We start from the raw sequence: 16,376 nt of genomic DNA, 5'->3' as shown, positions 1-16,376 counted from the left end.
ACAGACATTTTTAAGGACTTAATAATAATTTTTTTCTAAAGCACTATTCCAAATCAATGTCAAAGTCCATATAGTCTATGATAACACAAAACTTTGTAATTATATATTTACAGTCTTTTTTATCACTACTACTATCAACAGCTTCAAACTGTACTAGGGACCTAGGAAATCCCTGTATGGGAAGGACACTCTCTACTTTTGCATTTCATATGTGATCGATTCTCACTAAAATAGACACATATCCTTTTGAGAAAAGATAGTGACTTCTCTTTGTATAGTGGAGAAAGTGACATGCCAAGAGAAGTACGCCTGATAAGACCAAATAAGTTGTCGCTGATGTTGGCACTTTTCATTTCTAATTCCCAGCTCTGGTTTTAGTCCACTGGAGAACATTGAATTGTGTCTCATTTCTTTATATATATATATTTTTTCAGATGATAATTCTGATGGCTGCCACAGATTTCCCATCATTTTGCTTGAATTCGGGATTATGTGTCTCTTTAAGAAGCATCACATACAGTCATTCCAAGCCTGTTGCTGCGCAAATCCACGTTTGTGGCACATGCAAACAGATCATGTTCTAGAAAATCAATAGTGGATAGAGTTTCTACTATTATTTGTGGGTCCTTGAAATAGAAATGCTGCCTAAAGCCCAGGAAACTAGTACTGGAGTGGATGCTTCCTCTGTTATTGCCTAAGTAAGACTTAAAGCTATGCCTCAAACATCCCAATCTAAAATAAGTAAATATTGTTAAAACAGCACCAGATGGTTCTGGCCAGACCGGGAGTGGGTGGGGGAGTGAAGGTGTGTGATAGGAGGGGTAGGAGTGACAGGCCTGGAGGCCACATCAAATTTAGGTTCTCGATGTCTATTTATTCTAAAGGGCCGAGGCTAGAAGACCAATAGTAGACAATAGGTGGGTCTGATTTACCAGTATTCGTCAACCTTAATCACTTGGGTGAAGTGCTTCTCAGAGGGCTTAGATTCTCTGAGTATAACCTGATTGTAAAGTCATTATAGGAGAACTATGTGCCAACCAAAGGGTTTGCTTGCCCCAGACAAAGCACAGCTGCCATGGGAAGGAGGCTTGTGAGAGTTGCCATGAACTGTCTAAAGAGATCTTTCACCTTCAACTTAATTTTTCACTCCTGATAAGTGCCTAAACCTTTCTACTTTTACAGTTTTTAAATTTACACTGTTTCATAGAGGAAAAAATGAGAGAACAGAAATTGGGTGGGAAAGAGAAAAAATAAAGTACATAGAGAGAAAGATGAATATACATAGATATACATAGATATGTGCATATGTGTATATATATGTATGTACGACTCATGAATAAATTTATAAAAACCCTACAGGAAAATTCTTTAAAAATGGGATTCAGACTCTTACCAGATTCCTGAACAATCAGTCTCTACTGCTAAAATATAAGAATTAAAGAGTCGAGAAGCTTCAGGAAGAGTGTAACAGTTAATTTTATGTTTTAATTAGACTGGGCTAAGGGATGCCCAGATATCTCATCATTAAATACAATAATAATAATAAAACATTATTTCTGGGTGTGTCTGTGAGGATATTTCCAAAAGACATTAGCATTTAAATTGGTAAACTGAGTAAAGCAGATGGCTATTCCCAGTGGAGGTGGGCGTCATTTAATCCTTTGAGGTCTCAAATAAAATCAAAATACAGAGGAATGTGAAATTCACTCTCTCTACTTGAGCTGAGACAACCACCTTCCCCTGTCCTCAGATGTTGGACATTAGTGCTCCTGGTTCTTGTGTTTTTGGACTCAGATCACAACTTACACCATCATGCTTCCCCTTTCCTGGCCTCCTTTGCCCCATTCTAAGGTCTTCAGACTTGCTCTGAATTACACCAGTGGGTTTCATGGTTTTCCAATCTGCTGACAGCAGATCATGGAACTTTTCAGCCTCCACAACCATGTGAGCTAATTCTTATAATAAATCTCCTTCTCTCTCTCTCTCTCTCTCTCATGTGTATATATATATATGTGTGTGTGTGTGCATATATATATATATATGCATAGTTTTATGTATATATATATATATATATAAAACTCCTATTGGCTGTTCTTTCTCTGGCAAATCCTATCCAATACAGAAAATATTCTTGGTATTAAGGATAGCCTACCAACTTAGCTGCATATGTGTCTTGGTCTCTCGGCAAATCTACTTCCATACACCTCAAGAGTATTTCAAAATTTAGAGTGTTGGGTTCTCTCGACTTTTCTGAAGACACTCACTAATAGACAACATAAAATATATCCTTTTTAACTGGAAGAAAGCCAATTTACTTATATTTAATTTTAAAATAAGAAAGCAATGATCTCTTGAACATGTCATGTGTCTTTCTCCATATACAGTTGACTGAGAAGTGAATATTCTAGGTCCCATTTTATTGAAAACACAACAAAGCTAGAGAACAGAATCCTAGGTGTTATTATAATATTGTTTCAGCAGAGAGATCTAAGGGTGGAAATATTCTCAAGATCATGTTTTTTGCCTTGAAGGCATGACTATCTTACATACTCTCTGGTCATCTGCGTACTGTTTTTGCTTTGGAAATAGAAAAAATCCAAACTCATACCATATGGCATAGTAGAGAAAAGGGCATGGGCTTTAAAATCCAATTTTATCACTTACTAGAAATGTGACCTTGAGCTGGCTACCTAAACTCTGAAACTCAATTTCCTCATTTGTATAATGGGAATATAAATTGTTACTATCTAACATGGTGTGAGATCTAAATGAGAGAGCATATGCAAAGCCTATAAAGTCATCAATAAAACAGGATAACAATATCTACCATGTAAGGTCATGTTCTTAATGGAGATATAACATTCCAAGTCCTCAGAATGTTCCTACACCAGATAAACTCTCAATAAAGGGTATTATCAGTATTGATGGAGAGGAAAATCAGGTTCTCCCCTCCCATTTGTACAGTTGGTAAGGAGTTAAGTTTACTTCCCGCTTCTCTTATTATTTCTCATAATGCAAACCATTTTTGAGGAACTGATTTCTATTAGGTCAAGTGATACATTTTATCACATAAAATACAACAGAGAATGTGAGACAGCCCTCAACTTTGAAGGAAATGAAGTGAGGGACTATATTCTTCATGGTAAAGATCGTTGGAGAATTAAAATTTCCTTTACCTAGTAAAGTTGTTTGGCTGATACCAACTTTTATCAAAAATGGCTTGAAAGACTCCTCAGGTTTTCACAGCATTCAAACCCAATACATTAATTGACTTTCTCAAAATAGCCAGCACTTAGCACCTAGATCCAATCAACCCTGGTTCCTCAACCCACCTGCCCACAATCTGGGCAGAGGAGCAACTTACATTTCTAGAAAAGAAGATAATCAACTCCAGAAATAAAACTTGCTACGGGGACTTATAAAGAAAAGTGAGGAAAATACATTCTAATTAATCACCTAACCCAATAAAGAGTTGTTCTTTCATTCCTCATAGTTTTTGTCATCTGTCTCACTTTCAACAGGTTAAACTTAATATTTATTTTATAATTTTGCAGCTCCTTTCTTAAGTGAACAAGTTTTAGGGAATCTTTTTTCTTCCCCCTTCTCTAATGATATCCTTCTTGAAAACAAACAAATGAAAAAAGAATTAGGAATTCACTTCTGAATGTTCTTTAGAAATTGTCATTCTATCCATTCTATCCAAGGGACCCTGATACAAAGACTGAACTTAGCAGCAATGCAGCATCTCCATGTGCCTCAAGGGAGTACCATGGAGAGCTCCCACACCCTCTCCCAACCCAGAGAGATGTGAAGTGTCTGGCCTGAAACCAAGGGCAGCTGATGTTCTTCCTTGACATCTTTTATGATAAAGCAAACATACCTGCCATGAATGAGAATAGTAGTATGGATGTAGGCAGAGCAAACAGTAGAAAGAGCTCCTTTTTGTCTTAGCTCTTCAAGGTTTCCTCTGAGAGGCAAACTTGTTTATCTCCTTGGCTAAGCAAAGTAACAGGCATCAGGAGCATGCCTCTTGACTTTGACTTGGAATATGCTGCTTCGCTACCGACTCTGTTCTCTGCTCTCAGTTCCTGTCCTTCTGACCCTTCTCCACCCTGGTGTCAGAGTAATCTTGATCAAATGAAACCTAACCCAAATCTACCCTCCTTACAGCATCCTTGGGTAAAGTCTAACTCCTTACACTGAGTCTGTGATCACCTGTCTCCATCCTACGTCATCCTGTGGCTCCAGTTTCATCTTCTATCATATTTCCACGTGCACATTATTGCAGTCAAATGGAGCTTCTTGTAGGTTCCCAACCTAGCCAAGCTGTTACATGCCCTTCTACCACTCATCCATCTAAAGCATACTTGTCCTTCAGACTCAGCTCAAACTCCACCTGAGAAGCTAATCCCTGAGCACCCACTCTGACCACCCTTACCCCACATGTCCAGCCATACTTCTCCAGCTCACACAGAATGATGCATGTCTCTAGGAGAGTAGTTTTCATTCTGCATTGTGATTACCAGCTGATCTACTGATTTCTTTGAAGTCAGAGAACTGCATGTCATCTGCATCCCTAATACCTAGTTGAGTACCTGATACATAGGGGTGGCTGATACTTAGTTTCTGTTAAACTGAACAACGCAATCACTAGGGAATTAAAAAAAAATTTTTAAATAAAAAATCACCCCAACAACACAATGACAAGAGGATTCAATGTTGACTCATCCAGATTCATTATGCCACTTCCTGTACCTCATCATTATATTTTCTTCTGAGTACATTTGCCTCTGCATTTCAGACTGCCTCATCTCTTTGTTGTATGTTTTTACTGCCCTTCCGCACTTAATGGTAATCACTACTATTTGTGCCCACAGGTAGTAGCTGAAAAAGCCAGCTATGAATAACGGTCCATATCCTAGTGTCAGGAAACCAAAAAATAAAAGCATTTGCATCTTAAAGCTCATTTTCCATAATACAAGGAAAGAGTAAGATGACCCAAAATAAGTACAAAAAATAAAAGCTCCTGCCACAAAGAGACTGTCAAGTCATTACAAGAATGGAAGAAAGTTCGTGTCAATGGAGTAATAACTTTAAAACCATGCTGATGACTAGACTGCTTCTTTAAAGGGAAAAATTAATATACTCCAAAGTATTCTGTCCCTAAATCTGTATCTACATTTTGGTAAACACTTTACAATAGACATGGATATCAATCTCTTATTTGTATGATTCCTACAAACCATTTTTCCATCTTTGATGGAAACTTAGAGATTATTTTTCCAGGTATGGAGTCCCTATGTGAGAGACCTTGTGCTAGGTTCTAGGGATTCAAAATCCTTACAGTTCTTACCCTGAAGAAAAGTAAAGGCAAGAAGGAGATGTAGTTGTCTAGTTTTACCTACTGAATCTGGTGCTAAGGAGCTTCAGCAACCTTGGATTGTCTCACATCGTAGATTGAATCTCACTCCCTTCTCTCTCCCCACCATTTAGAGAATAATATGCACTGGACCTTTTTTTGACATTTGAATTTAATTCATAAAACAACAGTATTACCAAAAGGGCCCTACATGCTTTGAAATTGAAAGCTATTATAGAGCTTCCTTGGACTTCAAAGTAATAACCCAGTATATGTTCTTTTCGTTTCATTAATTGTAGTATATATTGGAATATATGTGAAACTGTTAAGAAGAAATGAAGAAAAAAGAGTTGCAGGAAAATGGCTCGAGAGAGACCTTATTAGTTGAAGTCCTCCTGAGAGATAAATGCTTAAAATGGTTACCTACACGACCTATAACAAGTAAGTCACAGTAAAGTAAATGATCTTTTAGATGAAAATTAATTTTGTTAAAGCTACCTTTGCCTTAACCACTTCTAACAATTTTTGCTGATTGCAAACTCTGCAGGGGTATCTGAGGCACAGTCCCTGGCTTGACCATCAGCCAAAAGATATCTAAAATGCCTCTTCCTCGCTTACTATTCTGAGTCAAAGCAACCTGACATGACAGGACCAGTGGTCCATTACTGACTTTGTAAGGTGCCTCTTTGAATGGCAGAAGCAGCAGTTTCTGCAGCAGCTATTCACTGACATCTCTCGCAGCCAGGCATTTTATAGGATATTCAGGATAAAGCTGACAGATCCTCTTCTTCCCCGAGAGTACTTTTTCCCTTAGATCACAAGACAGAACATTAAAGTGCTCAACCAAAATCCCCAATAGGAAATACAAATCTCTAGAACATTTTAATGACATTAATATTTCCCAAATGCCTAAACATGTTTCTTTAAAATGAGTTAAGAGAAAATGAAATATCATTTACTCTTTCATAAGACCTAAGCATTTAAATGTCCTGTTCTAAAAAGTGACCTGCCTGACCCAGAAAATAATAAATTAAGATCTTAAATGGCTCTTTTTCTTCTTCTTTCAAGTGCTGTTTCTATCTATAGTAACTAAATTGAAAGCAGCCAGCCCCTCTATAGCAACAGCTTGGAGAAGAGTTAACCATTTTCAGACTGAATTAATGTGTTTGTGGGTAGTTAAAGTATAGGTGTTGTCAAACCTCTTTGGTCCCCCCCAAAATGAAATCATGTTCCTACCCCCATGAGGTCTCCTCTTTAAAGGTATTTTTTGTGCATTGATCAGGGTTTTCTATCACCCTTTCAGAAGAACACAGGATTCAGCCCCCTCCCCACGATTGCTGCTGATCAAGAGGTGTAACAACTTGAAGACCTCTCCAGAAAAAAATACCAAGGGTCACACAGGGCATCTTTCAGTCCAAAGTGGTAATGGGAACAAGAGCCTTCTCTACCTTGCAGGTCAGCTTTGGTCAACGCAACTTTGTTAGCAAAAAAACAGAAAAAGTGAAAACAGTAACCAGAGGTTAGTAAGAGGTCAAGTAAACCAGGGTAACATTACAGAAATGAAAATGCAATCTGCATAACCAACATCACTCAAACAGACAATTGAAATGCTCTACAGATTCGCCAGAGACAGCACAGATGGGAGACGTACAGACGGGGAACGCGCGCAGATTGGGGTGGAGCAGGCCTCCTCAGAGCCAAGTCAGCAGAGCAGGGGCAGGGAAACATTGGACTTGACAAAGCACAAGCAATGGGCAATATGATCCTACCCACATCCACACAGCCAACCATGGCATAGGGCCCAGAAATAAGGGTGGTGCATGGCCAGGGTGAAAGACATGTGTGCACAATCAGAGTGAGCCCACCAAAACAATTCTGAACATTTAGAACTTGAGCATGAAAGACTCACTTGGGTGCACCCTTGAACCCTCCTGCAAATGCCACCAAGGTATGTGGAACCAGAATTGAGCATTTGTACCAAGATGATTTGGGAACAACAGCCAGCTCAATTTGTTTAAGTTGTAAAAATATAGCCAAATCCAAATGGCTGTGGGCAAAAAGGCACTGAACCAATGTCTTTTTAATTTATTCACGCCAGTCTCAAAATGAAGCACATGTGTTTCTCTCAGATGTTTACCATCTGCAATTGTGGAACAGCATTGCAAGCTAATGATGCCTCGGGGTCAGCAGCAAAACTGTCCTCAAGTAGGAAGAGATATTTGCCAGCCAAGTATTAAATCAGGCATAATTTTTAAAAAATTCTAGCCCAAATTGAGAGGTGGCAAATCACAGTTAAGTGTTGAATAGGAGTCATCCAGAAATCGCACGTAGTTTCTAAATAATACACTATGCATATATTAAAGACATAAAATCAAAACCTGGTTCAAGAATTTTTTTGTTTTGTTTTTGCTATCAACACCTGAGAGCCAACCGGTAGTGGATTAAGATGTTTTATCAGCACCGCACTCACCCGAGTGAGCCACGGCCCGGCCCCTAAGATGTTTTAAAAATAATTTTGGACTCTTTTGCCTTTTATTTTATCTGTTGCCATGGGTCATATATAATAGGGAGAGTAACACATTTACTGCTTAGGGATCATGAAGTGTCATTGTCAATGACTTTGACAAAAATAAATAATGTATCCTGGCTGGTGTATTCCAGATATGTGAGAATAAAACACATCTTGAGGAGATCCAGTTCTTAGTTCTTAGTAATAAAACTTCATCCCTTGTTTACTATTCTATATGTAGAAATGGAAAATCAAGAAATGTGTTCTATTTCCTATGGTTCACACACTGCCTAGTACCCAAAGGACTTCTTTCTCTGAGGGTGACCTGTAATTCACAAGGTATTCAGAATGGGAATGACACCTTTTTGCCATCTCTCCAAGGTTTTGTGCTCTTCATTTTCTCCCCAGCATCTTTTACAATTTCATTTTCACAGAACCCTACAAAGCTCCTGGGATCTCTTACAAACTTCCAATGACAGTAATTTATGCCTTAACCTACTTTTCGTCCATTTTTCCTGGCCACTTAGGCTAATTATCTAAGCCATTTGTGTACAATCAACAAGGACCTTCTTCCTTGGTACTCATCCACCACTTCATCCCACCCAGCAGGGCAGACGTAAAGTTCGATGGGAACCATCACAATTATCTCCATGGCAATAGAGTGCTGTGTCATTAGGCCCATGGGACTTCCATAGATTCAGATGGTAGAGCCATCAGGTTACAATATCCGGCTTTGAATAATCACACATACTCAGAGCAAGGCCAGAACCCACCATAATGCTGTGGTGAGTCATGCCAAACTGCACAGAGAGAGGGAGGAAGGGATAGGGACATTTCCCCAATGTGATGGGCAACTTCCGTTTGCTAATGATCTCAGGGCTTCTTTTAAAGCTTTCTTAACTGGGATCCATTCCCCCTTTATACTGTAGATTTTAGCTTACTCTTATAAAAGTTAGTCTACACCTCCTTTTAATTTAATACTGTAGCTTTACTTATGTACAGCTGCTTTTTCTACTCTATAGACCTGTGCTTTCATTGCAGTAGCCGTTGACACACATGGCTATTGAGCACTGTAAATGTGTGTAATCTGGATTGAGGCGTGCCACAAGTATAAAACACACAATCAATTTTGAAGGCTTAATATGATAAAAGGAATGTAAAATATCCTATTGATAATTTAATATCAATTGCATGCTGAAATAATATTTTGGATATAATGAGTTAAATTAAATACATTATAAAATTAAAGTTAATTTGACCTGTTATTTTATGCCTTTTTCCAATGTAGCTACTAGGAAAATTGAAATTACATATATGACTTACATTCTGTTCTATTGGGCAGCATTGCTATAAAGCTCAATAGGTAATTCCTTCACTTTTAGATCTGAAAAACTGATGGCATGATAAAAATATTCAGTATCTTAAGATTACCTTATGCTTTTAAACGTGTGCTTTTATATTGTGATTTACTATGATGTGATTAATTATTTCAGGTTAACTGGAATTATTATCATTCCACAATCTTTTAAACTAAGATACTCAATTTAATTTCAAAAGCTGAGTCTATGCCAGGATTGCCCTTAAACGACCCAAAGAACTAAGAGCAGGTCAATGAGAAGACAAAAATTCTTGAGCTAAATGAAATTATGCATTTCAAGAAGAAAGCAAAGAGGTTACTTTAAATTCTTGGTGATTCCCAACCTCCTATCCCACCATACACACACACAAACAATATTTGGCCAACAGAATTTAAGAAATATTTCTGGCTAAAGGAAAAATAGAATGTGTTATAGGGATGTTTAGTCTTGTTACCAGCGCAACACAAGAAACTGACTCTTAGGCAAAGGGAAACAACTTCCATAACTACAATTCAGCCTGAGAAGCTAATGGGAAGCTTTCATAAAAATGTGCATGAAGGTGGTGAGCAAACCCAGACAGTAGCTGGTAAAGAACAAGAGAGATACATGAAGTTGAACGCAGAAGATGAAGGAACAGGTTTGATATGGTAAATGAACAAGTGATACAAGAAAACGCAATATGTTGCACAAAGGACCATAAGTCTCAGCCAAAGGAAAAAATACATAGACCCTGGTGACTGGTCAGGCAACCTCTTTGCCTCTCAGGTTAGGCAGAGTCCCCTTTTCAGCCAACCCAAGTCTGCTAGGGAAAGCTGAATGTGTACACTGCTGCCCTCTGCCGGCTAAAACTAGATTGTGTTTTTTGTAAAGAACTGTTGGATTCAGGAAGACCTGTAAAGTTTAGTTAGTATCTCAAGGTTTAGAGAATCATCTACAGAAATAGGCTGAGCATGGTTTGTTGTGCTGCATGGCAGGCATGCAATGTTATTAGATGTCTCACATGAGGTAATATTTGTAAACAATAATCCCACCATTTATTGAGTACCTCCTATATATCAGGCATTTTATGTATATGTCTAATTTACTTACCTTCCAAGGTAAGTCTTATTGCTCCACTTTAAGTTGAGAAAGATGTAGCTCAGGGAGGTTAAGTACTTGCCAAGTGTCACAAAGCTAACAAAAGCTACTCTGTGGACCTGAATCCAGGTCTTTCTAATATCAAAGTCCACGATGTTCCACTACACCATACCAAGGGACTGCCTAACAATGCCTGATAGCTAGTAAATACTCAATAAATGTTAGTTCCCTTATATCATCATGGCATTCTGACATCATTTCCCTATCTCCTGCTCGATTTGCATTAAATAATGCATTTGCTATTGGCAAAACATTTTATTAATGGTGACACCCATATAAAGTCACTGGTTTGCCCATCACCATGTGTTAAAATGTAAATAAAAGTCTCTGATGCCCTTTTAGCCATTCTAGAAGCAAGGGCACAAATTGGGAGAAGCCTGATGTCAGTGCCAGGGAAGGTTCTTCAGGGCAAGTATGTGATACTGAGAAAACATTTGCCCACATACATGCCTGGAGCCTGTGGCAGTATGTCTTAACATACTCAACCAGTGGCAAAAGGACACTGACAGTGATGAATTGTCAGGTGGCAAATGGAAATGAGAGAGGACTGGTAAACCAGGGAGGGAAGCACTGGCAGAGGCAGCAAAGAGGCTTAGTGCTTGCAACAAGGCTGTATCTTAAAAAAAAAAAGGTCACCTTCACAGCCACGCTCGATCTGTCCACTCCGATGAAGAGCATCATTGATGAGGTCTGGCAGGCGCCCGTTCAAGTCCACGGATGCCAGACAGCCCTGAAAGCCATCCCGGGAGGCCACAAGCTTTGGGAGGTTGCTGTACATGCCTTGGGCCAGACCAGCCATGTAGAGGTCTCCTGGAAAGGAAAGTGGGTAGCCAGAGAGAATGAATAAAGGATTTGGCAACCATGCCAACTAAAGCCAATGACTGTGAGGCTATTCATTAGACAATGATGATATAGTCAGGGCAGGAGGGGGGACAGCCAAAACAAAATAATTACCAGGGTTTCTAAATTGTAAAAAGAAGAAACCAATATTTCTTATGTGTCATTCATATATACATCATCTCATAAATTTTAATCACCAAAGATGAAATAAAGATTAACAACATTTTCAACAAAAGAATCATTTATTGATTTTTATGTGCTTGTTGCCAAGGTTTTACAGACATTCCATCAAAACTGCTAACAACTCATAAAAGGAGTAACAATTATCTTTATTTTGAAATATATATATATGTACACATATATATTGTGTGTTTATACACACACAGTATATATATATATATATATATATATATATTATATACACACACACACATATATATTGTGTGCATGTATACACACACACACACACACACACATAAGCTGAACAAGGCTAAGAAGTTGTACCAAGATCACCCAGGCATAAATGATTAGCTGAAATTCCAAAGCCCGTATTCTTTTCTATATGGACCCTCCCGCATTTTGATATTTATAACCTCACCCCTCAGCCCCCGCAGTGAGACATTCCTGAGGTTATCAGAAAAAAACAAACCATTTCTTGAGAAGCTGTCTAAGTAAAAACTGAATAAATTGCATTATGGCATAATTAACATTATTAAATAATATATGCATGATGTATCAAAAATGTGGGGCACCCCTAACTTGTTTTCTTCTGGAAACAGCTATTCTATTGTATGAAATGCTCTAAAAGAAATAAACTTTTTTAAAGGTTTACCTTTCAAATCCAGATTTTTGGCACCATTGATAACCTGAGTGACCACTTTGGTATCCACTTTCAGGCTGTGGGTGTTACTGTTGTCCCTTGTGATGACGACATTGTGCCACTGGTTGTCATTCAGGGGGCGGTCACTGTTGCCTTTGATCACATTGGGGCCATTTCCAAGGTCAAACACGTAGTGTATGTACCTATGACAGACGACAACCACCCGATCACTTGAGATTACCTGAAGTGGTTTAATGACAATGTATGTGTAGCCTACAGAGGAGGCTTTGAATCCCCCATGCCGGTATAATGCAGGAATAATTAAAGGTTGATTTACAGTTACAAGAATAGCCACATCGTATTCTATCGTACATCACTTTAATTCCATATTCATAGAGTCTATTTCTTTGACTCAACCCAGTAATACTATCCAGAGCCGAAATAGTGCGGGTGTTACACTACAAAACACTAGGGGGCGACATTTAGATTCACAGTCAATCAGAGAATTTGTTTTTGTTTTTGTTTTGACTGTTTTCCAATACATGGTAGTAAAATGTCTTGAAGAAAGGACAGCTTTTTAAAAATTTGCATATGTGGGCTATTGGCAGAGATTAAAATATCAATATTTAATTTCTTGGTAAAAATTTGGTGGTTGCTGTTAGTATCACTCCAGAAATAGAGGAAATACACCCTATAGCCCCCTTTTGCAAAACTAAGCTTTTTTGCTATAGTTTTAAAGAACTACATTTCATAATAAGAAGTTGAATTAGTGATAGTGTAAAGTTGGTGACATATCTTTAAATAAACTCATGAATCTCTCTCCTTTCCAGCCCTACTCATTCTTTAGATCTTTTTCATCAGTCAGGATGCTAGCATGTATCAGGAATAGAGGGTTAGGAATAGAATGGACAATTATTTTCACGTCCATATTTTACGTAAGGCTTGAGTGAAGATATCCAGCATAAATTATGTGATCGCTTCTACTTACCCCTTGACTAGCTCAACGGCAATGAAGTCATTGCCATCACCGCTGTTGAAGAGAATGAAGCCATCAGCTGAGGTGGTCTTGAACTGGAAGAAGAGGTGCATGGAGGTGTAGGCCTGAAGCGTGGCAAGGCTCAGGTAGCTGCTCTTGGTCTTGAAGGTGACAGGGTCAGCAATGATGTTCCTCAGTCCAAAGCGAGCCTTCAGTTCACAGTAATCAATGTCACCGTTTTTGCACAAGTCAATGTAGAGCAGGCCATTAAACATGAGGCTCTGCAAGTGGCCAATGAAACTGGATGGGACAACAGAGATGTAGCGTTTCTCAGTCATGATACCAGTTTCGATATTGTGGAACTCCAAGCGGGTGTGGTCTCCCACCATGGTACCTATGAAATTCGTAAATGAAGTACAAACAGGAGAAGTTACCATATTTTGTCATAGCACCCTTACTATGTGTTTTAGGTATAATTTGTTCCCACACAAAGTATTCACTCTTCTTGAATCAGTGTCAAAAACCAAAATACTCAATATAGTATCCACGTGACTCGGCCTCAGTCAGGAGCTGAGTACTGGTCCAGCCCAAGTTATATGCCTGGTATCCCATGCTTTCATGAAGCTGAAGAATGTCCCATTACAAAAAGAAAACTGTGAGATCATGGGTAACCCAAGTTAAAGGATAAAACTATTAGTTTTCACCAATCAGAAAAACAATTGGGTACTAATGCACACTGTAAGAATAAAAATCGTTGTTCCCCTGTAAAGACACAACAAATAAGCTTAGGCATTCACTACCAGATATTTCTTCCTGTAATAACTCACCACCTAGTAACTGTGGAAAAGGTTCTGTTGTAGAACCTCTGTTGATTGGACCTGCCCATTAACTGTTGCTTTATCTGATAATAACACAATTTTTCTTTGGGAAGCTGCTTTAAAAGGTCACTTGACCTTTAAACATCTGGACTGGATGAATCTGACCCTAATCAAGCTATCCAGGGCTGGACTACTCAATCTATTTTATCCCCTTAAACACAGATTTTGCTCTAAGGGTTAAAGAGTAGTCCTCAAACTTTTACATGCAACAGAATTACCTGAAAGGCTAAGGCCCCACCCTCAAAGTTTATGATTCAAAAATCTGGAATGAGGCCTAAGAATCTACAATTTTCTGATGAGCTCCAAGGTGATACTTATGTGGCTGATCTAGGAACCACTCTTAGAACCCCTGGATTAGCAACATCCCAAACTAATCCAGTAAATGCTCTGCTCCACAGCTTTGGTAGTCACACTTTTGAAAGAGGCATTCTTTGCAAGCAAGTCTTGCAGAAGGGGTAAGAAAGCCTAGAGCTTCTGGAGGTCCTGCAGTAACCAGAGGGATTGGGCTGCCTGAGGAGACCACTGACCCAGAAGTCAATCAGGAAGTGGAGAGAAAGTTGCTCTGTGCTGATGTCATTGGAGGGTCTGGATCAAGCCAGACAACTCTGGACTTTTAAAAACTATGTGGTAATAGACTCCCTTTCATGCTGAAAGCTTTTGAGTTGTGTGTCTGACATTTGCAACTGAAAATCCTCAGCTGATACAAATTAACTATTTCAACCTTTCATTAAAACCAGTTTTTAATGCCAGTGGTACAGGGAGGGGAAGGGGAGTTCCCTCTTTCTGCCTTCTCCTGTTGTTTACCCTCTATGTTAATACAAGACGCTGCTAGCATCTCTTTACCCCTATTTTACAACTTTGCAAAAGAAAAAGCGTGACAGAATCTGAAATACTGAGGATAATCTGCAAAGAGGAACTGTGTGTGCATCTCAGCCCCTGAGCTTCCTGTCTCTCTCTGGGGGAGCAAGCTGTCTTCAGCAAAAACCCATTCTACTCCACTCATCCCCAGCATGGCTGTTACAGGAGAAAGGCTTGCTTCCTAGCCCTGAATTAGCATTCAAGTGGGCAGTTCTGTCTAATTCTGAAGTTCACTACAGGTAAGCCATATTTATTAACATCAGGTTATCACTAATAAAAATGATATTTGGTTTCCATCTGCCTTGCATTTTTTTTCTTTATTGGCTCAGAACTCGTGCCCAAAAAAGGGGGCCGGGGGAGTATATTTTCTTGAGTCCTTTAAACTTCAATATGTGGAATATTCAACCAGATCACACCCTTTGATGCTCAATATTGATTTCATCTCTTTGGGAGCAAACTCATACCTAATCCAAAGATTTGCTCATAAGCACAAAAATCTGATTTGCATTTTATGAACTTCTGTGTGGTGTTTTGACAGCTCGTGACAAATCATTCTCTTAATAGAAGCGAAAATAAAATAATGATGTTGGTTAAGTTAAACGTAAAATTATAGTAGAACAAAAATCAAAAGGCAACATAAATCTTCTAACAATTGAATAACTAGGAAAAAATTACTGTATAAAATTACTTAGTATTTAAGATTGGACTGGTCATAAAAATGCAAAATAACATAACCTAAATTCACTTGCTGTAAAACAATGAAGAGACTGAAAGAAACACCTAATGCCAATTTGGCTACAGCTGTTCCTACAAGGGCTGGAGAATGATAGGGGTGGTGGGGGTGAAGTCAGAGCCAATCTTCATGGGGACAGAGGAACTGAACCATGGTGATGCTGATAGTCTTGATAATTCTCATTTTTTTTAAAAAAAGTCTACAATGAGAATTAAAAAATGAGAATGAGTGGTCCCTGGTAAAAACTGGGGCTCGAAAAGGAATCTGAAGAGACAATTTTGAAGTCAACTTGGAGCTTTTAGAGAAATTGTGGATAAATTAACCTCCAGGATTGAAGGGTTAGGAAATTCTACTCACCTGAAAATCAATTTTATAAAGCAAGCAAGAAAAAAAAAAAATGTAAGGGGTTGCTTGAGATAGAAGAGAGACTGAGCCAGGACTTGGGTAAGAGAAGAGAAGCTAACAATGGAATTTAAGGGCTTAGCCCAGGGACAGACTGAGTTAGCGTTTAGGATGACTCAGAACACAGCTTCTCTAGAAGTTGGGGAGGGGAGAGGGTGAAGGTGACCTGGGTCCAAATTATAAAAGAAATTGGTTTCACTATATGCTAAAAGAACTCACTCCTCTGTGGATGGAGATTCCAAAAAATAAATAAATATTGCTATGGCACCTGGGAAAAGTATGAAAGAGATTGCTTAAAGTTTGAAAACTGTACCAACCAAATAAAACAAAAGATTTAAATCTGTGTGTCATCTTATCAATATTAGTAACTGGAAACCCTGTTACTCGTCACCTCTAAATGCTGTCTGCAGACGACACTTCCTTCCTTTCCACTTAATGGGAAAATATACATACATACCTCACAGCAACTGTTTGCAAATTTCAGAGGAAAGACAAGTAACTTGGGA

The 16,376-nt window shown here is 38.6% G+C and overlaps 1 protein-coding gene across 5 annotated transcripts in view; it reads right to left on the bottom strand.

Moving 5' to 3' along the window:
* NRXN3 (neurexin 3) overlaps positions 1-16,376 on the bottom strand; it is a 1,519,487-nt gene that overhangs the window by 781,182 nt on the left and 721,929 nt on the right. For all 5 annotated transcript variants that reach the window (XM_063091545.1, XM_063091547.1, XM_063091543.1 and 2 more), the window contains 3 exons: positions 13,012-13,393; positions 12,036-12,226; positions 11,000-11,173 (listed from right to left, as the gene is read on the bottom strand). In XM_063091545.1, the coding sequence (XP_062947615.1) occupies positions 11,000-11,173; positions 12,036-12,226; positions 13,012-13,393 (747 nt within the window). The remainder of the gene's footprint in view (positions 1-10,999; positions 11,174-12,035; positions 12,227-13,011; positions 13,394-16,376) is intronic.

Source organism: Cynocephalus volans, chromosome 3, assembly GCF_027409185.1.
Source record: "Cynocephalus volans isolate mCynVol1 chromosome 3, mCynVol1.pri, whole genome shotgun sequence".
NCBI classification, from domain to species: Eukaryota; Metazoa; Chordata; class Mammalia; order Dermoptera; family Cynocephalidae; genus Cynocephalus; species Cynocephalus volans.
This window is presented reverse-complemented; position numbering and strand designations above follow the sequence as displayed.